The sequence below is a fragment of the Nothobranchius furzeri genome, chromosome 4 (genome assembly GCF_043380555.1).
Source record: "Nothobranchius furzeri strain GRZ-AD chromosome 4, NfurGRZ-RIMD1, whole genome shotgun sequence".
Classification (NCBI taxonomy): Eukaryota; Metazoa; Chordata; class Actinopteri; order Cyprinodontiformes; family Nothobranchiidae; genus Nothobranchius; species Nothobranchius furzeri.
Genome location: NC_091744.1, coordinates 81,769,096 through 81,794,598, shown reverse-complemented (window position 1 = coordinate 81,794,598; position 25,503 = coordinate 81,769,096). Strand labels below are relative to the sequence as shown.

Below are 25,503 nucleotides of genomic sequence, written 5' to 3'. Positions count from 1 at the left end.
TCTTCATGTTATCTAAATATGATATTATTACTGTAATAACTTGAAGATTAATCAAATGTAGAATTGTGATAAGTATTTATTCATGTGAAAAGAATGACAAAAATATATTGTATTTTTAGATATAAAAATCACGTTATAACTTAAACAGATATTGTTTGAGCCTTTTCCTTCACGGCGTTATGCTATATTTTATTATCGCTTGAGTGTGTAGCAAAACAGTTGATTTATTTTATTGTCTAAACTTATAAAGCGATATCAAGTGTTTTGTTGACATCTGCTGGACAGCATGCGCTACTACACTTTATTTCTATCAGGCATTGCTAAGGTCACCTATGAAACCCGCTTCACGGTTAAAGAAGGACCCACACAAACGGAAGCCCTACGTAGGCTTGCTGTCCTGAAGCAACAGAGAAATATTCGAGCCGATGAGTTTCAATCCACCAGAAATCACAATCATCTAATTAAATAACCCGGTAAATTTTTTATTTTTCAAAATTTAAACAAGTATTAGTCTGAATAGGAACGATATGTTTGTGAACTATGAAAGGCTTTTTAGTAGGATAGCAGGAAAACAAAAGCGGATGCTGCTGGCAAGAAGTGGCGCTTCGTATGAAAACCTTGTGGATTTACCGTGAGCAGGCCGAGTTTATCCGAAAATAACCTATATACAGCTACGGAAACCGTTTATGGGGATAAGTTACATCCTGAGAGGTTTCGGTGAGCCCGGAGGAGTTGCAAACTGGTAAACATTCACGTCGTGCAGTAAATTGCTAAAGTCTGCTCATTCAGCGGCTGGGAGGAAAAGCTAAAGAGCGTCTTGGATGGATTGGGGTCCACAGAAGTCCGGGTACCAGCTCCAGCTGTAATCAGTTTAACTCGTACGGGTCTGATCTGGACTAAAACGCACGTTGGATTGTGAAAATAATTATTGAAATGTCTTCTGTCTGAATAGAAAAGGTCAAACTACATCTGGTAAAGGTGGTGCCAACAGTTATCTGGCCCTTTTATGCGTTCCCTTTAGGAAGGTTTTATAAATAGTTGAAAGAACTAGTTTAAGTTGGTTTGATATACTACATGAGTGGAAATCACTTCAGCTTCTGCATTTAACTAAATTCCCATAGGCAGTTCATTATTTAGAGTGTATTTGTTGAAAAAGAAGCTGTTGGCCTGAGTCATCTAGTATGTGAATCAGTTGACTGTAGAAGTTTGAGCTTTCGCATTTAACCACCTGTTTGCAGTTGTGAGCCGGGCTGAGCTGCTCCGGAACAACCCTGAAAGGGAACCATGTTTCTCTACAACATCACCCTGCAGCGTGCCACTGGCATCACTCACGCCATCCATGGAAACTTCTCAGGTGAGCTTCCTCCGGATTTTTTTTTAACTTTGTATCTTTTGTTTGATTATCCAAGTGCGGGCTTCAATAAAACAGTTATGTTTTATTTCAGTGTAGGACCAACGCTGTGTGACACAGCCTGTGCAGACCAAACGTTTTACTTTTCTATATTCAAACAATTTTAACCCTATAAAGCTCGAATCATGTTAATTAAATGTTTGCGTGTAGGAACCAAGCTGCAGGAGATTGCTGTTTCCAGAGGAAAGATCCTGGAGTTATTGCGGCCGGATGCTAACACGGGAAAGGTGCACACACTCCTCACAATGGAGGTGTTCGGCATCATCAGATCCTTGATGGCGTTCCGACTCACCGGAGGAACTAAAGGTACACATCAGACTGGAAACAATAAAAATGTGTGTCATGTATTTATAAATATTTTACAAACATCAAGACATTATGACTGTATATCATATTTATAACATGAAGTACAGTTTAAAATAACAGTAACTAAAATAATATTACAATTAGGGCTGCAGCTATTGAATATTTTTGTAATCGAGTACTCTATCAAATCTTTTATCGATTAATCGAGTACTCTAATAAATGGCCCTTTTGTGTTTGTAAACCATTATATCAAATAGCATGTTATAAAATATGAAAGACCTCTTAAAATAAGCAAGCAATTGCCAGTTATTCCTCAAGTTTTATTCAAAATTAGTTTTCAAAACTTCATCACTTCAGCTTTACTTCACAGTAAACAAATGCCTGTGCAAAAAATAAGTATGCACAGTGTTTCCCCTAGGAATTTTTCCAGGGGGGGGGGGGGCTTGGCGAGAAATTATGACACGTCTCTAAATAAAGTGAAATTTTCTAGTGCAGAGTGGAGACAACCCATAGAAGCACTAATTTGATCTCATTTCAGAGAAATATAGAACAGGTCAGATGCACCTAATAAATAAAATTACTAACAAACTCAGGAATCTGTTTCTTTGCTTCACTGTTCTGCTGCTGAGAATATCACTAATGCGGATCAAAGGAGATACACAGATGAATGCACCTCTTGTTTATTATTTGGAGACTACATTTACTGCAGCTGGCAGAGGCAGAGATTTTTTCTATTGATACACGGAATTTACAGAATCATTTTAAATGTTAATAGGGGAAGACTGCAGGAGGGAGCGGTAAAATACAGGGGGTCCCCAGCAAAAACAAGAAACTTTACGAGTCTGATGAAACCCGCTGGTTTTCCATCAGGCAGTCACGGGGCAGCTCCAACGACCCAGTGGCTGTGCTGGGTCAATGTTATCGAGCTCAGTCCGGCTCGGTCGTGAACGAGCCGAGGCGACGTCGTGCTCTGCTTAAGAAGAGGTGTTATTTTCCCGCTTCAGAAGAAGCGTCCAACGTGTTTTTACGCTTTCTCCGAGACATGTCACGTCGCTAAGTTGTTAGCGCCGCACGCTAACACGTCAATAGTGCAGCGTAGCCTGCTGGAGGTTTTAAGGGTTCAGATGAAAACACCCGACCTCTCAGGCTGCTCACACATCGATCTTAAGTTGTCGCTGTTGCGCTCACACCGTAATATTAGATGCGGTTAAAGTCAGACATGAAAAAATACATGAATAAGTGATGCTTAGCCTGGTGGGGGGAGGAAAATCTGGCCTAGTAAGCACTGGAGGAAACCCTGTCAAGATCGTCAACACTCATTTATCTTAATGCTGTTGAAACATGTAAACCAAAAAGCATTACATCCACTGCTACCTTTCTAATTTTAAACTCAGTAACTTATGCTGTAACTTCACCTTGTCCTGCCTGCTCCTCCTTGCTGCCGGCGGCTGTGATCACAAGCAACAACATAGTAGTTCCCGCTGCTTCTTCGTGAAGCAGCGCCAAAAAAAAAAAAAAACTTGGGATCTTGTAGGCGTGGCGGTGGGATTTCAGTCGTGGCGGGCAGCCACGGCTACGCCTATGTAAGGGAAACCTTGATACAACCTGAGCCGATTTTCCTCTCGTGCAAGAATCAACTAGCCTGCAAGCCAGACAAAAACTAGGAGGATAACTGTTGAAGTAGCGCTGCGAGCAGCTGCGGCCCAAACAGCACCAGAACCGCTCACGGCGCATGCGCAAACATGCGTCAACATGGCTCGCCAGCTATTTCCCTATAAACACACGTCCGTTTTAATTTCTAAACTTTATTTTCTCTGAGAAAGCATGTTTGTCGTGGTTATGTCAAATTATACTGATCACAAAACATTTATTTACTTTCTTTCATTTTCCTCATACATACCTGTCCTCCTGCAGCAACCCCGAGGGACAACAGACATCAATAACAACACAATAAAAAGTCAGACGTGTTGTGTAAAAACTGCTATTTTTAGCACATTTTTAGGTCCCACGTGTTGCTACCAGACGACAGTGTGAGCTGAAACTGAGTGCTACAAACGAAAGTCGCACAGTGTCCGCAGAATATATAGCGGGCCTCCTTTGTTGCTAGGTGCTTTTTTGAAAAAAGTTGTTAAGGGGCTCTGAAAAGTCATTAGAAATGGCGACAAAGTCGCTAAGTTGGCAACACTTAGTTGACTGGTTTTGTTGCTTCAGCCAGCTGCAAAATCGTTCATAAACTGATGTTTTTACAAGTTGAAGCTGGCATTAGCCAGCCTCCTGTTTCTGATTCAGTGTGTAACAAATCAGTAAAATGATGAAATTCCCCCACATTTTATTTATGAAGTTAATCATTTGTGTTTTTACGTGTTTGTGTTTTGCAGATTACATCGTTGTGGGGAGCGACAGCGGTCGCATCGTCATCCTGGAATATCATCCGTCTAAAAACCAGTTTGAGAAGATCCACCAGGAAACATTTGGCAAGAGTGGCTGCCGACGCATCGTCCCCGGACAGTTTCTGGCTGTTGACCCCAAAGGTCGAGCTGTTATGATCGGTAAGAGTCGTTTTCAAGGGTTTGTGAAACATACTTTTGGTAAAGATTAGCTTAGCTTTACTCAGGAAAACGACTCATCCAGGATATCGTTTCATCAGCTGCTTCCACTGATTGAAGGAATGTTTGACATGTTTAATGTACGAAATGGTGCCATTTAATGGAATGAAAGCATTCTGGATTTTTCTTTTCTGTTCTATACATTTCAGGAGCGATAGAGAAACAGAAGCTGGTTTATATCCTGAACAGAGATGCTGCAGCCAGACTCACCATCTCCTCCCCACTGGAGGCTCATAAGGCTAACACACTCGTTTATCACGTGGTTGGAGTTGATGTCGGCTTTGAGAATCCGATGTTTGCCTGCTTAGAGATGGACTACGAGGTAGGAGTTTAAAAAGACTGAAACATTTAGATGTTACGAGACTCTGCATGATGAGTTGTTCATGTCTCTTCTCTGACTGTTGCTGGAGAAAAAGTTACACCTCTGACCTCGGCTACGTTCTCGCTTAGGAACCCTTTTTCTTTTCAGATTTAACAACCTCTGATGCTCTGATGTTTTTGTTATTTCCAGGAAGCTGATAACGATCCAACAGGAGAGGCTGCTGCCAACACACAGCAAACGCTTACATTTTATGAGCTGGATCTCGGGTTGAATCACGTCGTCCGAAAGTACAGCGAAGCTTTGGAGGAACACGGGAATTTCCTCATCACTGGTATGTTTTCAGTTGGGCAGAAACACAACTTTCTCCTCTCAGATGTTATGCCTTAAAATAGGGCTGCACGATGTTAGGAAAACCTACGATATTCGATAACAGTGTTTAATATTGCGATATCGATATTACGATAAATGAACAATTACTAAAGTATGCAGTGTTGATGTCGTCTGGCGTGTGACGTCTGCTCTGGGTTCAAAGCAAACAAGAACTAATGCATGAATTCCATTACAACATAACATTTTTGTTGCAAAAATATGCAGCTGCACCTGCTACTGTATTAGCAGCTGCACCTGCTACTGTATTAGCAGCTGCACCTGCTACTGTATTAGCAGCTGCACCTGCTACTGTATTAGCAGCTGCACCTGCTACTGTATTAGCAGCAAAACAACAAACTGCATGCATGCAGTTTCTCAGTGACTTTAAAACATCACCTCCACCATAAAACTTTTTCTGATGCTCCAAATACAGAAAAACATCCCTTACCAGGGTTTTTGAATAAATAAAAAAATCTGAAAATAAGTTTAAATGTTAAATAATAGTTAACCTCACTTAAATGCAACAGCAAATTCTCATTGCTTCTGAGCATTTTCTCCACTTGTGTGGTTATGATATAAGGCTGTTGCTGCAATTGGGAAGTGAACTGTGCTGGGCCAAACTAGGAGAATATTAAGATTTTCTGAGGGAAAGAGAAAAACAATTGTCTACCTTTCAGAAGAGGAACTGGCAAAAAAAACTACTTGGAAAATATGTGAAAACGTTTGTTTTTAACCCCAAATTGAACAAGTTTACCTAGATCTTAAAAAGCAGCTCAGATGATGAAACTGATTCTGATAACAAGCTAACAAATTGAACTAGCTCCTCTAAGATAACCGGCTAGCAGAGCTTCTGACTGACAGTTTATGTGCAGCAGCAAATCAACTATCCTGACTAACAAGGTTATAAAAGCTCATAAATGAAAAATCACTTTGATGTGTGGGGGAACTTTTCCAGGCCCTCTTTAGCAGGGTGGGACTGGGAGGAGAGTGCTGTAGCCTTTTAGCTGGAAGCTAACCGGAGCCTGGGGCTAACATCACCACCCGGTGGAACACTAGCGACATGAAGGTGGGTTGGTTCACGGGCACGTGTCGGGAGTCAGCCCGGTTATTATCAGCTGCTGAACGACACCGAGCGGACTCACGTTCACGTTTGAAAGCAGCGCTGATTCCAGAAACCTCAGCACAAAGTGCGTTCGTTAATCTGAGCCAGCATGACGAACAAGGGAACGGCGCCGCTAACTCAGTTCGGTTGTTGTGTTCCACCCATCCTAAGGGTCTACGTAGGGGGCGGGCGTATTACGTGAACGGACCCATCTGATTGGCCGCATATCAGAAGGGCTACATTTGATTGGTCAAATAATACTTCCGCGTAAAAAACAGAGCTGGTTTACAAAAAGTTGATGTATGACACGGATGGAAATGTTTCAACCAAACATTTATCGCCGTTTTTGACGTGCTTTGCGATGAGCCTATCGCACGTCCTGTTATCCCGATGACGATAATTTTTCTATATATTGTGCAGCCCTAATTTGGTAGCAGCAATCATGTTGATCCAAGCTAAGCTGGTCCCAACACGACTGACACCATGAGACCAGCAGGGTGGAGGTGAAGTTGAAACAGATTCTGGAAACTAAAGACGAGCAGAGACAATAAGTTCTCTCTGTGGGAACAATGGCAGCTCTGTGCCAGTCCTCCCGTGATCCTTCAGAAATCCCCGAAGAAGAGTGGAAAACATTGATTGTTTTTGATGGCTGGAATAGTTCAGAGAGACCTCACAGAAAACCTAATATTCTGTCAAAAAATGAAACAATCTGGTTTTCCAGAGTCCTACATTTATTTCAATACAACCTTGTGTGACATTTCACCGAGTCGGTCGTTAAGCAAAAATCAACCTAGAAGGCAGAACTGTGTGTTTTATGATTTTATAGAAATGTGGTCCTCTCATTGTATACTACTGTTTTGGTGGTTTTCTGCTCAGACGGTTAGTGTTTTGTCTGACGTCTGATTTCCTACACAGATGCTAATTAAAGCCTTCATGGTTTGGTTATTTGTCGGAATAATAAAACGACGGCTCCATTAGCCCAGCTTCTCATTAAGTAACTGTGTTGTAGAAGTGATGAGTTTCATGTCTCTTCTCTGATTTAAAACGGTGAAGAAACGTTAAAATCTCTGATCACGAGCACACCTCTGATAGCGTAGCGTCCCTTCACCAGGTAAACGCTCACAGGTAAAGCCGTGTTTTCCTTCCTTCTAGTCCCCGGTGGTTCCGACGGGCCCAGCGGAGTTCTGATCTGCTCTGAGAACTACATCACCTACAAGAACTTTGGAGACCAGCCCGACATTCGCTGTCCCATTCCTCGCCGCAGGGTGAGTCCTTCATGCAGCAGCATCCATAAAGTTCCTGTTCTGGTTGTATTTGTCGCACCGGCCTGTAACCATTCCTGTTAGGATCTAAAAACACAAGCTTGTAATTTACTCACAACTTTTTTTTAGCTGTGGTTTAATTTTATTCTCTCTGTTGTTTCCTGTTGTTGTCGGCGGTCGGTCCCACAGAACGACCTGGATGACCCAGAGCGTGGCATGATATTTGTCTGCTCAGCCACCCACAAGACCAAGTCCATGTTCTTTTTTCTGGCTCAGACGGAGCAGGGAGACATCTTTAAGGTCACTCTGGAGACGGACGAAGAAATGGTGCATGAATGAAAAGATTCTCCGCTTATTTAACCATAAATCCTTAATTTCCCTGCTCATTTAATTATTTTTTCTTCCAGGTGACAGAAATCAGGTTGAAGTACTTTGACACGATCCCCGTGGCAACAGCCATGTGTGTCCTGAAGACCGGCTTCCTGTTTGTCTCCTCTGAGTTTGGGAATCAGTGAGTTGGAACCATCAACATATATACTGGACAGTTCATTTCCATAGGCTCCAATAACACGTTTTTGAGGTTAAATGGGAGGTGGCCACCACCGCCATTTTGACCGTGTCACAGGTTCCGTCAAGCCCAGACAATTCTGGGACTGGGATCAACTGACGACACCCGGTCGAACTAGCTACAAGCTAACCTGAAGCTAACCCAAAGCTAACGCGGAGGTGGGAGCTAAGCTAACGGAGGTAGCAACCTAGCTACAACCAGAGTTAACTGCACAACATCAGAGCTTCTGAGTCAGAGATACGCCGGGCTGACCGCTGGGTAAAACCGGGTGGAACACAGAGGTCTCCCGAAAGCTACTGAAAGCCGGCAGCCCGCGCAGCAGACAGAAGCCGCGATCAGACAGAGATGCGCCGAGCTGCAGGGAGGGGAGAAACGGGTGGAAAACATCGGTCTCCCGAGAGCTCCACAAGCCGATAGTAGGAACCCAGCTCCACCAACATGTTATATTTCAACCCATTTTCTAAAGTGCAGCATAATGTTAAATGCACTGGGTTTACCCTATTACATTTAAATTTCATGGTTAAACAGTACATGTTCAAATCTAAGCTCAGCTCGGCAGTGACCTAAAATACATAAATATAATTTTACTTACAGAAAAAAATGAAGTGGAGACTCCTTGGACGCTCTATTAGTGCAATTAATGCCACAGCAAGTCATTTTGTCCAACAATTGCACAAAAAAATATCCAAAAAAGAACGCACAAACACAGAGACTCTAAATCCCGGAACAGTTTCCAGGCCAGACCGAGGCTCTACTGAGGCCTTTCCCCGGAGCTAGCTCTGTGTTCACATGGGTCTGATGCTCATTAATTATACAGAATTTTAAGCTTTTAATACACTTAACAGAAGAGTGAGAAAAAAATTCATCCCCCTTATGGGCTCGACACACGGGAGGCGACAAACGACCGCGATCAGCGAAATTTGTCGCTGTCGCTTTTATTACCTGTCACACGGGAGGCGATCCGCGGCAGCGGCAAAGCCGTCTACGCGTTCTGTTCCATTGCGAAATGGAAACTTCCGTTGTTTTGTTTTGCTGTGTCAGGTTGGAGGGAATTAAGGTTATTTAAGCGGTTCAGAGTTTTTAAAAAAGTGGTAGATATGATGTTTCACAAGGTGCTGCTAGAGTTATGTGAAATCTTACTTGTGATTTTACTATATAAAACATAATAATAATCAACTTCTCCTCCATGTTTGCTCGGAGATGTGCGGAGCATCCTGTCCTCTCATTGGTCAGTGAATGAAACCTCCGTTGATTGGTCCTCGTCCGAGCGACAGCGATGAAAAGTTGAAAATGTTTCAACTTTCTGGGATCGCGTCGCTGGGTCGTATGTGCACGACACGTGCACGAGTGCAAACTTTCACACGCACGATTTTCGCGTTTCGCTTAGTTGGAGGGAGACCCGCGATTATCGCTTTCTCGCGCATGTCTCATTGAAAATGAATGGAGGAGAGGCAATGCCGCCTCCCATGTGTCGAGCCCATAAGAGTTGTCATGAGTGTAAACTAGATCATTTAAACCAAACACATGTTTTGGTACCAGGCTGTAAACATGTTTATTTCTGCTATGAAATTGGTATTTTTAACATGGGAGTCGATGAGGATTTGCTCGCTTCTGACACCAGCCCCTAGTGGATGAGGGTGGAACTGCAATTTTTGGTACTTCTGGGTTGGCCTCAATTTTTGAGCCGCATTGTGGGGGCTTGGTTGGAACGGATGTTTTTCCCACCATTATCCAGCTTTAGGCTTATCGCTCCATCCTCTGCCACAGCTACCTTTACCAAATCGCTCACCTGGGCGACGACGACGAAGAGCCTGAGTTCTCCTCAGCCATGCCATTAGAAGAGGGCGACACCTTCTTCTTCCAGCCCCGCCCCCTGAAAAACCTGGTGCTGGTGGACGAACAAGAGAACCTGTCTCCCATCATGGCGTGTCAGGTGAGCGGGTCTCCTCTGGGTTAGAAGGTGGGAAGAAGTGATTGGATTCTTAATGAGCTGGTTTCCTGCTGATTAGATCGCTGATTTGGCCAACGAAGACACGCCTCAGCTGTACGTCGCCTGTGGACGAGGACCGAGGTCCACTCTGAGGGTCCTCCGACACGGACTGGAGGTACACACACCCTTCAGCCCTCACACACTCTGCTGGCTGGCTAAGTGATGAAGTTTTCATGTCTCTTCTCTGACTAAAAGCTGAAGAGTCTGTTAAAAGTTCTGATTTCAGCCTCAAGGCAAAGTGTTTCTGATGATACTCCCTCACTAGATGATTTATTTATGCAAACTCTTTCCTGGTTGTACATCACAGAGATCCTGTTTGTTTTCATTTTTACTCGCACATAAAATGAGCGGCGGCCAGGGCCGTGCACATTTTAAATCAATCATGAGACCCTTTCATTAATTCTGCTCCGTCCAAATTTAAAAATGATTAAAACCAAATAAAATCACTTAGTTTATCGGTTTCTGGTCGTAAAGGTTCAGCGTCATTTAATCGGCTTGTCACATGTAAATGTTACAGCGTTTATTGCTCCTGGAAACCTGCAACTGAAGCTTAAGAAAACCTGGAGAGTTTGTGGATAAATCCAAAAGGGTTCAGATGAAGGCGACTGGACTTGTTTGGTTTCCTGAAGACGTTGTCATCCTAGGAGTGTTGTCAGATGAGAAGCGAAATGTTTTTGTTAAATCAAACAAGTCCTGTTGTCTTTATCTGAACACTTTTGGATCATCAGGACCTGGATGACTGAGAACCTTCACCAGCATTTTGTGAATAAATAAGATACATTTCAGAGATTTTTTGGCAAATTGGTCAAAATTAAGTTACACGGTTACCGTAAATCCTCTAATACAGGCCCGGGCCTGTATTTGACTCAGGCTCATCAAGCTCCAGAAGGAGGACCAGAATTAGAGGCAGGCCTCAATTTCTATTTGAGCAAAATGAACTAGTGGTTCGCTGGAGTTTTTGACAATTAAAATTGCGCCCACATTTTCAAAGTTAAACATTTCTTTTAACAACGGTAGTTTCTGCTTCAGCCCTCTCCCCCCTCCCCCTGTGCAGCGGCCGCAAACTCACTGATGCGCCTGCAGCCTCTCGGAGTTCCTGATGCTCTAAACATTAAAATAATTATTTCATTTCTGTTCCTCACTTCTGATTACCTTCAATGGTGTCTGTTTGTTGCAACCACCAGGTACAAAAACTAACTTGTTTTTATTTGACTATTTTTCTGTCCTTCCTGTTTATTATCTTCCTGCATCTCCTCTCAATCCTAAAGAAAAACTGCTACCTGGGTTCATATATATTCACCTTATGAGTTACCTTTGAACTGCAGTTCTAAAAGATCTACCGACCGCAAAAACAGCGGAGTGCTCGCTGCTTGCCGCCACATCAGTTAGGTGCGTCACTGAGGACAAAACAGGTGATGCGCCCCGATCCACAGCAGCGAAACGCATCAGGCACAAATAAAAGAATAAAAGACAGAAAACATAAAAGGAAATGAGCCGACATGAACGATCGCGTGTTAAATTAGTTTTTGAGGTGGCGACACCTGATTTGATAATGTTACTGTGGCCGTGCTCAGGACGCAGATATCTGGAGCGCGTCAACAATCAAGAGCTTTGCATGTGCAAGCTGGTTAAGGTTAGGATGGGGGTGAGGGGGAGGTTAAATTGCAAGAGGGTAAAGGTCACAATTTGGTTAAATGTCAGTTTTACGGCGGGTGTCAGTACCGACGCTCTGGAGCTTGTCACCTGCTGACAGCAGGCTGCTGTCTTTTCCATGGACTGCATCTTGCCGGTCATTATCACGTGACAGCGACTAGTCGATGACGGGCATAACAAGTCACTGTAGAGCGGTGAAGTTGACTAGTGACTAGTTCATACAACCCCTGCTACTGCTCCCCAGAGTGTTTTGCAGCATAATCAGCACGTTCTCTTTGAACTTGATATCAAATTTTCGCGTCCTCTTCATCTCCGCACGGTTAAAGTTACCCTCGTGGTCTATCACTGGCAAATCAAAAGTGAGACGGATGACACAACTGCCCCCCGTACTTGCTTGTTACCACATTCCACCCGGCCACAATAAAATACCGGCCATTATTCACCTCCGCCGACTCCGACACCGGCCAGAATATGATACCCGGCAGTTAATTAAATACAGGCTAATATTAGAGGATTTACGGTAGATCCAGAATTAGAAAATTTAATTATAGAAAAATACTTAAAGCATTAAAGAGAGTAGAATAATACTTTGTTCAAACTCTGAGGAAAGGTTAATGCATTTCTAGTTAAATCTTATTCAAGTAACAGAATCTAAATCATTGATCTTTTACTCTATAAGATGTTTTTATTTTTTCATAAGTGAGTCTAACCTGCGGCTGTGATGCTTTAAATAATCAAACCAGCAGGTGGTGCTCTTGTATAAAAACCTTTACAACTCACATCAGTGACACTATTTGGTCACTTTGATCACAGATGTCAATCTAAATACTTCTTGAATTACAAAGTGTCCCCAAATCCTGGAATAATAATCAGTAATGAAACTAGAAGGTAAATGATTCTATTAGTGGCATATTAGCCTGAAAAAAGGTGGAAAACATCTCTATCATTCATAAAAATCGACAGTATATCAGCCATCGACTGAACATGTGTCCTACATGTCGGCATCGGTGTTGGCCAATAATGGTCAACCTCTAGATAAGGGTAAGGTGTTCATCAGTAACAGCTCAGTGTGGATCACCATAAATGATGGGCTGCATGGTGGGGCAGTGGTTAGCGCTGTTGCCTCGCAGCACTAAGGTTGCAGGTTCGAAACTGCTCGGCTGCAGCTTTTCTGCGTGGAGTTGCGTGTTCTCCCCATGCATGCGTGGGTTTCCTCCGGGTACTCCGGTTTCCCCCACAGATCACAACATGCCCTATAGGTTACAAATTGTAAGTCACTTTGGATAAAAGTGTCTCCTAAATGAATAAACATATTAAACATAAATACTTTTTAAAACATTTGTTATAAAATGTTTATTAAATCATTTAATAGTCTGAAAACTGGGGATGTTCCGATCACTTTTTTTGCTCCCCATCCGATTCCGAGTCATTTGATTTTAAGAATCTGCCTATACCGAGTCCTGATCTGATACTTTTGAAATGCATTAAGAAAAAATAAGAAGTTTTTTTTAATCTATGTGTTTTTTCTTTCTGTATTTGTCATTTCTTTAGTTTATCTGCTATAAAACATCACTTGTTCAGGAAGTACATAAATAGGAAACATGTAAAATCAATATCACGATATACTGAGAATTTCACCATGATGATAACTACAGGTATGCGCCGAAACAAAAGTTGTCCACTAGAGGGGGCTGTAACATATATTATGTTGGGTCACATTTTTACATGACTCAGGGTGGTGCAGCTTCTTAAAGGGACATGAACGTTTAAAATAAATTGCTTGTAACGTCTGACTGAATGTATCGCAATATATTGCGATATATCGTATCGTCTCCCCTGTATCGTGATGTGTATCGTATCGCCAGAATTTCAAAAATACACATCCCTGGTTAAATGTGGCTTTTCTCACCGATTACGATTTCCTGAAAATCAGGTGGTCGGATCGGAGCATCCCTACTGAAAACAGATTAAAACATCCAGCCTTTTTTTTATTTATTTGTTCTGATCAGGTGTCGGAGATGGCCGTGTCTGAACTGCCTGGTAACCCCAACGCCGTGTGGACGGTACGACGGCACGTGGAAGGTTAGTCGTCTTCTAAACCTGTGATTATTATCATTATTGGTGTTGTATGTGTTGCTGTGATGTTTGGCACCAGAACCAGAAAGTCAACGTGTTTCTATTAAGCTTCGCTAATGCTAGGTCTGCTCAATAATCACATTTTAATCACAAATACAATCTGAGTTTTGAATAATTATATAAACAAAACAAGATAATTATTTGCTCCTCCCTCGTTTACTCCGAGTTGGAAATTGAGCGCACCTCCCAACAGCATTGTTAACTTTTAGCACCTTTGTTGCGATTTCTAGCAACTTTTCAGATCCCCTTCTTTGATTTTTATTTTTTATTTATTTTATTTTTTTCAAAAGTACGTAGCGAAGAACCTAGACACTCTCTGGTAACCCTTAGCTACTTCCTGGAATGCTTGTCGATATTTCCTGCAGGTTAGCAAAACAATCAGATAAAATAATAAGATACTAGAACTAAATGCTGCAAGAATACACTAACAGATGACTAAGTAAATCATAGGACTGGACTAAGGGAACAGAACATAAATAAAATAGAAAACATAGCTAAACTAAACTAGAAAGCTGGGAGAATAACCTAAACCGTTAACAGGAAATGACTGAAGAAAATACACAAACCAAATAAGACCTATATGAAAAGGGGACCATGATGAAGGACTGCGACGGAGGAGTGGTTAGAAGTGACTGCAGCTGGGGATGAATAGGAAGGCTGAATAAACGAATGTATGGGGATAGGAACACATCTAAGAACACACGTCAAGGGTGAAGGACACACAAGGAGCGGAGACGGGGTTAGGGACATGGACAGAAGACGGTGTATTGGCGGTTTATACTAGGGATCAGAAGCTGTTTTGTGGCTATCTTGTTTCTTTTTATTATGTATTTCCTCTGATTGTGCCCTGTGCCGTTTTACGACCAAATAAATAAATAAAATCAACACTAATTAAAAATTGTCTTTAATAATCAAGATCTCAATTCTAGTCAAAATTATTGTGATTAGCGTTTTTACCATAATAGAGCAGCTCTAACTAACGCTGACCTCATGACCTCGTTTTATTCGGTTTAAAGTTTCTGCTCTCATCAGCTGATTGACTCTGTTGGTTTTCTTCATCCATCAGATGAGTTTGATGCTTACATCATCGTGTCTTTCGTCAACGCCACTCTGGTTCTGTCCATCGGAGAGACTGTAGAGGAAGTGACAGACTCTGGATTTCTGGGAACAACGCCCACGCTTTCCTGCTCTCTGCTGGGGGAAGACGCCCTCGTTCAGGTTCGTGAAAGCAACTTTCACCTGTGAGTGGTTGTTCTACTGCTCTGGAAACTGGGGTCATTGGTCTTACCAATCTTTCCTGGTTTTTCCTTCTGTTCCTTGTCCAGGTTTACCCAGATGGGATTCGCCACATTCGAGCAGACAAGCGTGTGAACGAGTGGAAAACTCCGGGTAAGAAAACCATCGTCCGCTGTGCTGTGAACCAGCGGCAGGTGGTCATCGCCCTGACGGGAGGAGAGCTGGTCTACTTTGAGATGGACCCGGTGAGAAGATGAAACATCCATAACTGGATTTTGGATCCATAATCGATTTTCTGTCGTACAAACATGTTTTCATAGTTGAACGGGCTTTTATTTTGAGCGGCTTTATGCTGGACTTAGAGACTGTTTAACTCCATGTCCTGGAGCGTCTCATCGCTGGTCCACAACTTCCAGTTTGTGTTTTTAAATATGTTATCAGAACACGTCCTCACGTCCCCCGTCTTATCTGGGAGTAAACTTGGATCATACGCTCAGCTCAAATCAAATCAAAGCTTTATTTATAAAGCGCCTTCCGCAACCCTGTCAGGAAGCCCAAGGCGCTGAATATGGTACAGTACAAAGTTAAAGAAAGTGAATAAATCAGAAAATAAAAGCAATTCAAATTACAGATTACAAATTACAAAAAAGGTGAAACATTCTAGTAGAAGACAAATGTGTAAAACAAGGGAAAAAGTGAACCAATGAAAACTGTGAGATAAAATCAACATAAAATCAACATAAAAGAGGGCCAAATTCAAACATGTTCAGGAAACGCCAAGCGGAGGAGGTGGGTTTTCAGCTGACCCACAAACAGCAGCTCTACTCATGTCTCTGGAAAAATCACAAAAACATTTGGTGACCTGAGATCAGCACGAGATATAATTAGTTTAGCTTTAAAAATAAACGTTTCAGCGGTCGGACAAATGAGATAAACTAAGGACTGGTTAGAGATGCTGACAGGAGACGTGACCTGAAGGGTGCTTTGCTGCAACAGAGGTGAGACTCTAGTCCTCTTCACGAGTTCCAGACACGTTCTGTTTTAAGTTGTTACCAACAGTTGCAGCCCAGCGAGGGTCTGGATTTTTACCGTAACTCGGGACAATGAACTCAGTTTTAATTCTTTTCCTGCTGCAGCCTTCCTGATTTAAACAGATGGCTGATTAACAGCGACCATTTGATCACGCAGCTCCATATTCAGGCAGGAAAAGCTGTAAAACCTGTAGGACCCGGACTGGGAAATGCTGGATTATTGATCACCTCTAGGTCTTGATGTAGACCAGGTGATCTCGCCCCTATGTCTACAGCTGGTGATGCTGTTGGTAAACAACCTCCTAAAATCTAACAAATGTGAAATGAAGTCGGTTTGAAAAACAACAAACAGAAAATGTTTGTGATAACTCTTGTTTATTTGTTTGTGTCCTTTCCAGTCTGGCCAGTTAAATGAATACACGGAGCGAAAGGAGATGTCAGCAGACGTGGTCTGTATGAGTCTAGCCAACGTTCCGCCTGGTGAGCAGCGTTCCCGCTTCCTGGCCGTCGGATTGGTCGACAACACGGTCCGCATCATCTCCCTGGATCCTTCGGTAAGAACAGAACCTCACATTTGTCCTGGGATGAATCCTTAACCAGCGAACACTTTGGGTTGGATGTGTTTGTCCTTCAGAGGGTGGAGAGTTAAATAAATGTTGTATTCTGGGTTTGCTGGTCAGTCCGGGCAAATCCATGACAGGGATTGGTGAAGGCCGGAGATAAATCATCCCATCATTCAGCCGTGTCATTTAAATGTTAACGTTCTCCAAACATCAGGATAACATCAGGTGCTGTTTGGAACTATTTGCTTTGAGTTCCTCTCAGGCAAAAAGCAGTTTTCCTGTCTCCTCGGGCCAGTAGTGAATATTGTGTATTTGTGTTCCTGTAGCGTTCCGCCCTCTCCCAAAGAAAAGGCGTGGAACGCCGCTGATCAGAAACTGGCCTTTGAGCAGATGAAAAAACTTTGCGGAAAGTGAATTTCACTCCAACGGGAGTTCACATGGATGCTTTATGATCCGTATGTTTCTGGTTCTGGGGCTGATTCATCCTGTCATTTCTGACTGAAACACGATTGTGAAAGTTTGTCAGCTTTTACAAAAATGCTGTTTTACATTTAATCTGAAGATATTTGATTTCTTCATGTTCTTGGCGGCTGTGAGAGGTTAAAACTGCTTAATTGGTGGATTAAATGTTCAGATTTGGTCAATAATCGTCATTTTAGTTTATTTAGGAAAGCCGATGCTTCCTCCTGCAGTAAAGACAACGTCTTGCAGATTTAGTGAAAATATCTTCATTAGTTTCTTCTAACCCTCTGAACCTTCACACTCTCAGGACTGCCTGCAGCCGCTGAGCATGCAGGCTCTTCCCGCTCAGCCAGAAAGTCTGTGCATCGTAGAGATGGGAGGTGTCGAGAAGCAAGACGAGCTCGGCGACAAGGGAACCATCGGCTTCCTCTACCTCAACATAGGCCTGCAGGTCCGAGTCGTTTCACATCGTATTACAGAACTGCTGCTTTTTTTATATTTTAGCGCTGATGGTGATTTAATTTTTTTAGAACGGTGTCCTGCTCAGGACCGTCCTGGACCCCGTGACCGGAGACCTGTCCGACACCAGAACACGCTACCTGGGGTCTCGACCTGTCAAGCTGTTCAGAGTCCGAATGCAGGGGCAGGAGGCCGTATGTGACATTCAATGAGTTTTTCAACACAAATGTGATTCAACCACAAGATTTTGTGAAAACTTCCTGTTCATCAGAGTAAAATAGTTCCTCTGTGATAGCAGCATGACTATGTTTGAGTCACATGTCTGATTGGCTCATTTTGCTAGTATCTGGCCTGATTAACGAATCAGTAGTGTTTTGTTTAAGCGTGTGTGACTTAGGTCCTCTGGGGTTGTGACACAACCGCCGTTTATTAGAGCCCAGATCACGAGAACAGATTTGATTTCCTGCCCCGCTGTGGAGGGTCTTCGGATGTGGCGCTGTGAGGTCACCTGTAAAGCTCGTCTCTTCCTGACAGGTGTTGGCGATGTCCAGCCGTTCGTGGCTCAGCTACTCGTATCAGTCACGCTTCCATCTGACTCCCCTCTCGTATGAAACGCTGGAGTACGCCTCTGGGTTTGCCTCTGAGCAGTGTCCAGAGGGCATCGTGGCCATCTCCACCAACACGCTGAGGTTTAGTAACACAAACACACTTCTTTTTTCTGTTTAAATGCAAAGTGAAGGAGTTTGCTGTAACCTAATGGAGGGATAATGTCTAAAGAGATCACGTTATGCCTTTATAGAGCAGCAGGTATATTTTAGTAGAAGTAAAATTTAACTGTAATTACTCGTTAACATTTTTTTGTTTCTCATCCTTTTTGTCCGTCAGGATTTTAGCTCTGGAGAAACTAGGAGCCGTCTTCAACCAGGTGGCGTTTCCTCTGCAGTACACGCCCCGAAAGTTTGTTATCCACCCAGAAACCAGCAACCTCATCTTGATCGAGACCGACCACAACGCCTACACTGAGACGACCAAAGCTCAGAGGAAGCAGCAGATGGCCGAGGTTAGGAGACGCTGCGTTAAAGCTGTGATGGATCTAACTCGCCTTTATAAATTTAACTAAACCACCTAATTTAGCTTGATGGTTGAGAAGAACCAATTAGGGAAGGTGGGCTTGAATTTTGGAAACACTACAAATTTTCACTGAGCTGTTTTAACTATCACCACACCACTGTCTGCTGGAAAAACTTTCTCTTAATGCTCCGATCAGCTGGCTCTCCCACCCTCCTCAACACTTTTGCAGGCGGGAGCGCAATTATAGTTTAATTTTGGAAAGATTGCACAATCAGTAAGATCGTTTTTACCAGAACACGTTTGGATTCTTTATTTTCTGGAGAGTAAAGGAAACGAACAGTAAACTCACATAAAAATGTTTTTGTTTTCAGTTAATTAAGTTGAGGTTTGCTACCTGAGTTTGTGGTTCATTAGTCATGAACTGGAAAACCCTGGTCTGACTCGGGTTCTGACGGTTTACTCCACTTGCTTCAGTGGTTTTGGCTACATCGCTGTTCCCAGACCAGCCACCATGTCCAAACCACAAAACTCAAAAGATGTGGGCCTATAAAGGGGATTGCTGCTTCTCTTGTGTAACAATTGTGTTTTAAAAGTGTGGTTCAAAGAGAACTCATTTTCTAACGATTAATTCTGATTCTAACGGGTCACTCTGAGTGTCTCATGTAGGCTGAACATGAAAATAGTCTCCTAAACCTATCTCCTGCTTTAGCTTCTGATAGAAAACAGACGGTGAATCTCTAGGATTAGAAAAGCCTGACAGATGTACGTCACCCATCTCACGAGGAAGGCCGTTGGTTTAGCATCCAGGAAACAGCAGAGAACGTCTCAGCTAGTAGAAGCTAACTGTTAGCATTAGCAACTCCACCACACAGCAGAACTCCTCCAGGCTTGTGTTATTGGTGGAGATAAAACATCAGTGTTGCAGAGCAAACCAAGTCCATGGTAGAGTGAGGTTGCTGCTAGCCAATCAGAGGAGAGATGTCCAGATATCAGGAAGTAAGACTCCAGATCCTGTTGTCTGAAGCTCAGCTGTGAAGTGGTCCGTGTCTAGATCCAGAAACTAGTGCACCAGGGCTTTTTTTTTTTAATACCTGAGTCTACTGCAGATAAGTTGATTAAACGAGGAGTTCACACCCCGAATTTTAGTTCAACCACCTTTCAGCCAGACCTGAACTCTTAATATTTGTTTAGAACTCATAAAACGCTGAGTCATGTTTTCTGTTTTAAATGATGTAATTGAGATCCTATTCCTGCTCAGAAGAGACAAGCTGGATCAAACTGCTGAGATGTGAGTTCACAAACGTCAGCCAGGCTCCACGAGATGGGTGGTTTGATCATGGCTACGTGTCTCTGGTTCTGTTGGTTCTGCCCACGGGGACCATACCTTCCTCCAGCTCAAATCAGCATCTTTTCTGCAACACCCTTCCTCGATGCATATTTATACAATACATAGATGTATTATACAATACAGCTGGGATTCTGGGATATTTGCCAGTGAAGGATACAGATGCATCCATGACTGTAAATGATTTTGCCAAAGCACCTGTGGTTTCAGCTTCTGATTGACATCTTACCTGATCCAGCAGGTGAAGGGTCTGATGACCAATCTTCACACAAACCACCTTTCAAAGCGGAATCTGATTCTCCAATTACTTCAGAGATTTTTATTCCAGAAATTATTTTGACACAAATCGATAGACCTGTTTCTAATGTGATTACATGCAACTGTTTCTGTTGTGGAACCGTATTCAGAAGACTTAACTCGTTACTGTTAAGTGTTTTAAACTTAAAACAATGGCTGCTCCTGTAGGAGATGGTGGAGGCTGCCGGGGAGGACGAGCGAGAGCTGGCCGCAGAGATGGCTGCTGCTTTCCTCAACGAGAATCTCCCAGAAGCCATTTTTGGTTCTCCTAAAGCCGGAGCGGGTCAATGGGCCTCGCTGGTGCGCCTCATCAACCCCATTCAGGGGTCAACCCTGGACCAGGTGCAGCTGGAGCAGAACGAAGCTGCGTTCAGGTGAGAGAGGAGGACGTGGTGACGCTCGAGCATGAAGGCTACTCATGTCGTCATTTGTTCTGTCTTACTCATCGTTCTGTCTTTAGTGTTGCCGTGTGTCGCTTCACCAACACCGGAGATGATTGGTACGTTCTGGTGGGAGTCGCCAGAGACATGATTCTCAACCCCAGATCCGTGAGCGGAGGCTTCATCTACACGTACCGGCTCTCTGCCGAAGGGGATAAGCTGGAGTTTGTGCACAAGGTGATTTTAATAACAGCTGATCTATGTTACCAACCTCCATCATGGAGCTAACAGTCTTCCTCTGATCCATCCTGATTCTGTATCAGCTGCATCTGTCTCGAAGGGAAAGATGGAATAACTCCATTTAAAAGTGCTGATGTCATCAGAAGCATCCCTCACTGATTTTTGGGCAATGCCCCAGAGTCTGGAGCAGGGTGGTGAAATCCACGTGACTCAGTCCTGAGACGTTTGTTACCTGATGTGGGAGAGCGGCGGAAACGACGCATGACTCGCCAGATTTCACAGCCGTGGTTGTTTTGGGTTTTATTTCTCACTAAGCTGAAGGAATTCCCCAACCACTCCACCAGATCGGAAGTTGTAGGTGATTCCATCTGGTCACACACAAACTGGATGTTTTATTCATATTAGCTCCAGTTACACACACCCACCACCGTCTCACACACACACACACACACACATCCTCCCTGTTGGGCGAGGTCTGAAATGCCACGCCAGCGCAGGTCCTTCTGGACCAAACTCCCTGCAGAACGTCGGGAGACTGTTCAGAGTGCTTCATGTTCTGCTCGTGGTGTTTTGTTCATGTCTTATAAGTTCTGTTCCGGTGCCAGTTTTAGACAGGTTTCTGGTTTTCATCCGTCACATCTGTCATCAGCTGCATCAGCCTGCTCTGTTCAGCAGAACACATCTGGAAACTCACTGAGCATTTGTTGACTGCCTTGTAGTTTATTACTTTTATGGTGTAATGTTTGTCTCTTCCTCAGAACAAACAACTTTTTAGGATTATTCGCTAGTTTAGTTTTAATCGTTTGAGACGTTCTTCTTCTCTGCTGCTTTACAGCTGATTAAAGCCTTAACGAGCTGCTCGTGTTTAATAATTAACTGACCTAAATCATTTTATTTCAGACTCCGGTGGAGGATGTGCCCTTGGCCATCGCACCGTTCCAGGGACGCGCTCTGGTCGGAGTGGGAAAGCTGCTGAGAATTTACGATCTTGGAAAAAAGAAGCTGCTACGCAAGTGTGAGAACAAAGTAAGATGCCTCTTTGGAACATCGTTTAAGTGGTGTTCTCTTTATTATGTGTTTTCCCACCTCGAGAGCGGTTTTATCTGTTCTAGAGAAGATCTGCTTTCACATGAGTAATTGGAGTTCTCGGGAGTCACTCGGTGCTTTACTTCCCCCTCTGTAGCATGTTCCCAACCTGGTGACGGGCATCTACACCATCGGCCAGCGCGTGATCATCTCGGACGTTCAGGAGAGCCTGTTTTGGGTTCGTTACCGCCGTAACGAGAACCAGCTCATCATCTTTGCTGATGACACGTACCCCCGCTGGGTGACGACTGCCTGCTTGCTTGACTTTGACACTATGGCATCAGCTGACAAGTTCGGCAACATCAGCATAGTAAGTTGTGTGTGTGTGTGTGTGTGTGTGTGTGTTTTCACCTACTGCCTCTTAAGCAGCAGGGTGAGCCGTATCGCGTGATTTTACATCACCTGTTCAGAGGTGGTTTCTAGGGATGAGCCGGATACTCGTTTCAGACGAGTATCCGGTACGGATAAAGCATTATTGATGAGTACGAGCATGAAACGAGTAAAACTCGTAAATATCTGTAATCGTGCTGAAGGAAAATCCTCATTGGGTAACTGACTGTCTTCACGCTCTGTGATTGGCCAGTCAAATAGAGCGCCCGCCCCTCCCAACACACAACACTGCAGCCGGGAGCTCACAGCTCAGTCCGCGTCCGGTCCATCCACACACACACACAGTAACGGTTTCTTTACTACTCCCTAGGTTTTCTTCAGCTCGCCTCTTTTTAAAGTTACTTTTAAAGTTATTTAAAGTTACTTTTTCGTAACGTACGTGGTGCATTTGACAAGACAGAGCTGAAAACGGCTCGTGCTGCGTCTGTCACTGCATCCGCTCCGGTCGGGTATTTTTTTTTCCTCTCTCCTCTTCCTCAGGATCTACTCCCTCTTTATTCACTCTCTCTTTCTTTACATTTTTTAATCACAATTGTCTATTTTTTGCTCATTTTAAACACATTTTAATCATTTTCTAAATTATTTTTTATATTTTACGTTTTCTTTTTGTGAAGCGCCCCGTGATTTTTATCTTGAGAGGCCTATAGAAATTTTATTTTCTTTCTCTCTTAATTCCTGCACTTAAATATTAATGTTCCGATTTTATTGACAAACTTGTTCTGTAATAGTTCCTTTACTATTGTGATCAAAAACATTTAATCTCAACTCTGAGGCTGCTCTGTAAATAGTTTTCAAATAAACAAAACACATAGCAACTTCTGATCAGACTTAAAATAACGTATCGATGTAAACTACACCCACTTCCGGTTAAACTACACCCACTTCCGGTTAAACTACACCCACTTCCGGTTAAACTACACCTACTCCGAGTACAGATAATTTAGATGGTTGAACAGATGCAGATAGTGGTGTACTCGCTTATCCCTAGTGGTTTCTCCCAGAAATGCGTCGAGTTCCTCACATCTGCTGGATGAACATTGTTTTCTCCGAACATCTAACGACTGGATTTCATAACATGTTTGCTCCACGCTGAAATTCAAACACATACACGTCCGTGTTGAAACAGATCTAGAGTGTGATCTACAGAATTTAACTCCAGTGAAAATGGAGACTTTGTTCTCTTCTCAAAGAGCTCAGAAACATCTGGAGACCTTTGGGGGTAAATGGGATAAGTCAAACAGATCTTAGATCTCCGTTTTTTTTTTCCCAGGTGCGACTTCCGCCCAACACTAGTGATGACGTGGACGAAGATCCCACAGGAAACAAAGCCTTATGGGACAGAGGTCTCCTTAACGGAGCTTCACAGAAGGTAAAAACACCCGTTAGTCTCCAGCCTGTGTTACGTCACACTCTGGGATGTCACATGTACAGTGTGTGTGCAGAATCAGACCCAAAAAGCAGCTGAAGAGGCAGAATTAAAGGTCTTAAGTGTGTTCTTGCTGTGTCTTTCTAAATCCATGCTTTCGTTCTTTTTTAAACACAGAAACAGTTTTGTTTACCTGTTTGTAGCTACAGTTTCACCGACGGCTGCCGGCTTCTTCAGGCTGACGAAAAAGAACGAAAGCATGGATGCAGAATTAAAGGTCTTCCTCCTCATCTTCATCAGCCACAACCCAGCACCAGCTTCAGCTGTTCCCATACTTGAAGTTCTGGTGAAAACTGTTTAGGTAGCTCTCAGACCAGGAAAGTCCCTCCAGCTTAGACTTCGTCATGATCTGGATCCAGTTTCCTTGGTGACACAGTTTCTTTGCACACATTTAGAAAGGTTTTAGATGTGAACGCCCAGCATACCTCTGTGGTGCTCCTTCACATCCAGAACTGTTATCCTGAGCCAAGTCATTTCCGATTGGACTGAATTGGTTTTGCTCAGGAAAACACAGGTCAGTCAGAATTAATGAATCGGTGTTTAATGATCTGAGTGACTTTGATCTGATTAAATATGGAAAATCACGTGTCTTGACTATAAGTAATACATCTAGTCTCTAACGGTTCTGGAGCCGTTCTGACCCAGTCTGAGGTTCCTGCTCAGCTCTCAACTTAGACTTTCTGTCAGGTTCTGGTCTGGACTTGGACTGGACCGGAGCAGGATTTCTGTGTTTGGATCATGATTTTGTTTAATGACCCGGTTTAGTCAGGTTGATGGTCCCACGTCGGACTCAGAGGAGTCCCTGGTGGGTCAGAACCAGTCTAAACCATCAGCTCTCCACCACGGTGCAGACAGCTGTGCGTTATGGGTAAACGTCTCCGCTTTAGAGATGTTTATCACACAACCAGGTCATGCATTTCCTAAATGTCCTGCTGTGGCCTTTGAGCTGCTAACTAGAGTCTGAGGTGGAGCTCTGAGCATTGACCTTTGACCCCAGAGGTAACCTGCTAGGTTTCCCACTCTTGAGATGGTTTGAAATGACCTTGCTCTTTGCGTTAACACACACCTGCATGCTCCGGAGCTTTTATCAGCAGCTGAACTCCTGTAGAAGCAGAGGATGGACTCATGACTCCCTCTGTGTTTTTGTAAATCTTTGTTTTGTTTTGTTCTCATGTCTAATTGGATCTAAAGACCAGATGTCTTCTATTCATAATGCAATTTTAATTTTCTATAAAAGCCTGGCGTTTGGTCTCTGTACTCGATCTGTTTGCTGCTGGAGGTTCAGGTTTGACTCGCATCCCATCAGGATCAAGTGGCTCCTTGTTTAGGTCTCTCTGAAGTATCCCAGCTGTCAAAAACAATCCATATTTCTTCTTCGGGGGTTTCTAACGGATCACGGGCAGGACTCGCACAGAGCTGCTGCTGTTTCCACCAGAGAGAAATTCTTTTATCTGCTTGTCTTTAGTCTCCAGAGTCTGATTTAACTTCACCTCCATTCTGTTGGTGTGAGAGTTGTGTTTGGATCAGGGTGATGGAGGTTTACTGCTACCAAACGCTGCCCAGTTATCTGCCACCACTGCCTTGTATCGACTGACATCAGGTTTTTGATGAAGGGAAGAAAATGATCTTTTCTACAGCACCTCTAGATAAAAATCACAAGGTGCTTCACAAAAAGCAAAAAAAAATTTCAATTTAAAAAGATTTTAAAAAATGATTAAAAATAGGTTGAAAATGAGAAAATTTGTGATTAAAAAGCGTAAGGAAAGGGAGAGAGAAAATGAATAGGAAAGAG

At 43.3% G+C, this 25,503-nt stretch overlaps 1 protein-coding gene across 1 annotated transcript in view; it reads left to right on the top strand.

Annotated features, from left to right (window-relative positions):
* Window positions 1-359: 359 nt before the first annotated feature.
* The window catches only part of sf3b3 (splicing factor 3b, subunit 3), a 39,277-nt gene continuing 14,133 nt past the window's right edge, over window positions 360-25,503 (top strand). Inside the window, exons 1-24 of the mRNA XM_015965140.3 lie at window positions 360-473; window positions 1,239-1,354; window positions 1,562-1,717; window positions 4,096-4,266; window positions 4,473-4,645; window positions 4,835-4,976; window positions 7,269-7,381; window positions 7,568-7,705; window positions 7,786-7,889; window positions 9,714-9,879; window positions 9,956-10,051; window positions 13,599-13,671; window positions 14,792-14,943; window positions 15,051-15,206; window positions 16,391-16,546; window positions 17,325-17,468; window positions 17,548-17,670; window positions 18,011-18,165; window positions 18,362-18,536; window positions 20,358-20,563; window positions 20,650-20,806; window positions 21,710-21,835; window positions 21,993-22,205; window positions 23,556-23,654. Of these exons, the coding sequence (XP_015820626.1) occupies window positions 1,285-1,354; window positions 1,562-1,717; window positions 4,096-4,266; window positions 4,473-4,645; window positions 4,835-4,976; window positions 7,269-7,381; window positions 7,568-7,705; window positions 7,786-7,889; window positions 9,714-9,879; window positions 9,956-10,051; window positions 13,599-13,671; window positions 14,792-14,943; window positions 15,051-15,206; window positions 16,391-16,546; window positions 17,325-17,468; window positions 17,548-17,670; window positions 18,011-18,165; window positions 18,362-18,536; window positions 20,358-20,563; window positions 20,650-20,806; window positions 21,710-21,835; window positions 21,993-22,205; window positions 23,556-23,654 (3,264 nt within the window). The 5' untranslated portion in view covers window positions 360-473; window positions 1,239-1,284. The remainder of the gene's footprint in view (window positions 474-1,238; window positions 1,355-1,561; window positions 1,718-4,095; window positions 4,267-4,472; window positions 4,646-4,834; window positions 4,977-7,268; window positions 7,382-7,567; window positions 7,706-7,785; window positions 7,890-9,713; window positions 9,880-9,955; window positions 10,052-13,598; window positions 13,672-14,791; window positions 14,944-15,050; window positions 15,207-16,390; window positions 16,547-17,324; window positions 17,469-17,547; window positions 17,671-18,010; window positions 18,166-18,361; window positions 18,537-20,357; window positions 20,564-20,649; window positions 20,807-21,709; window positions 21,836-21,992; window positions 22,206-23,555; window positions 23,655-25,503) is intronic.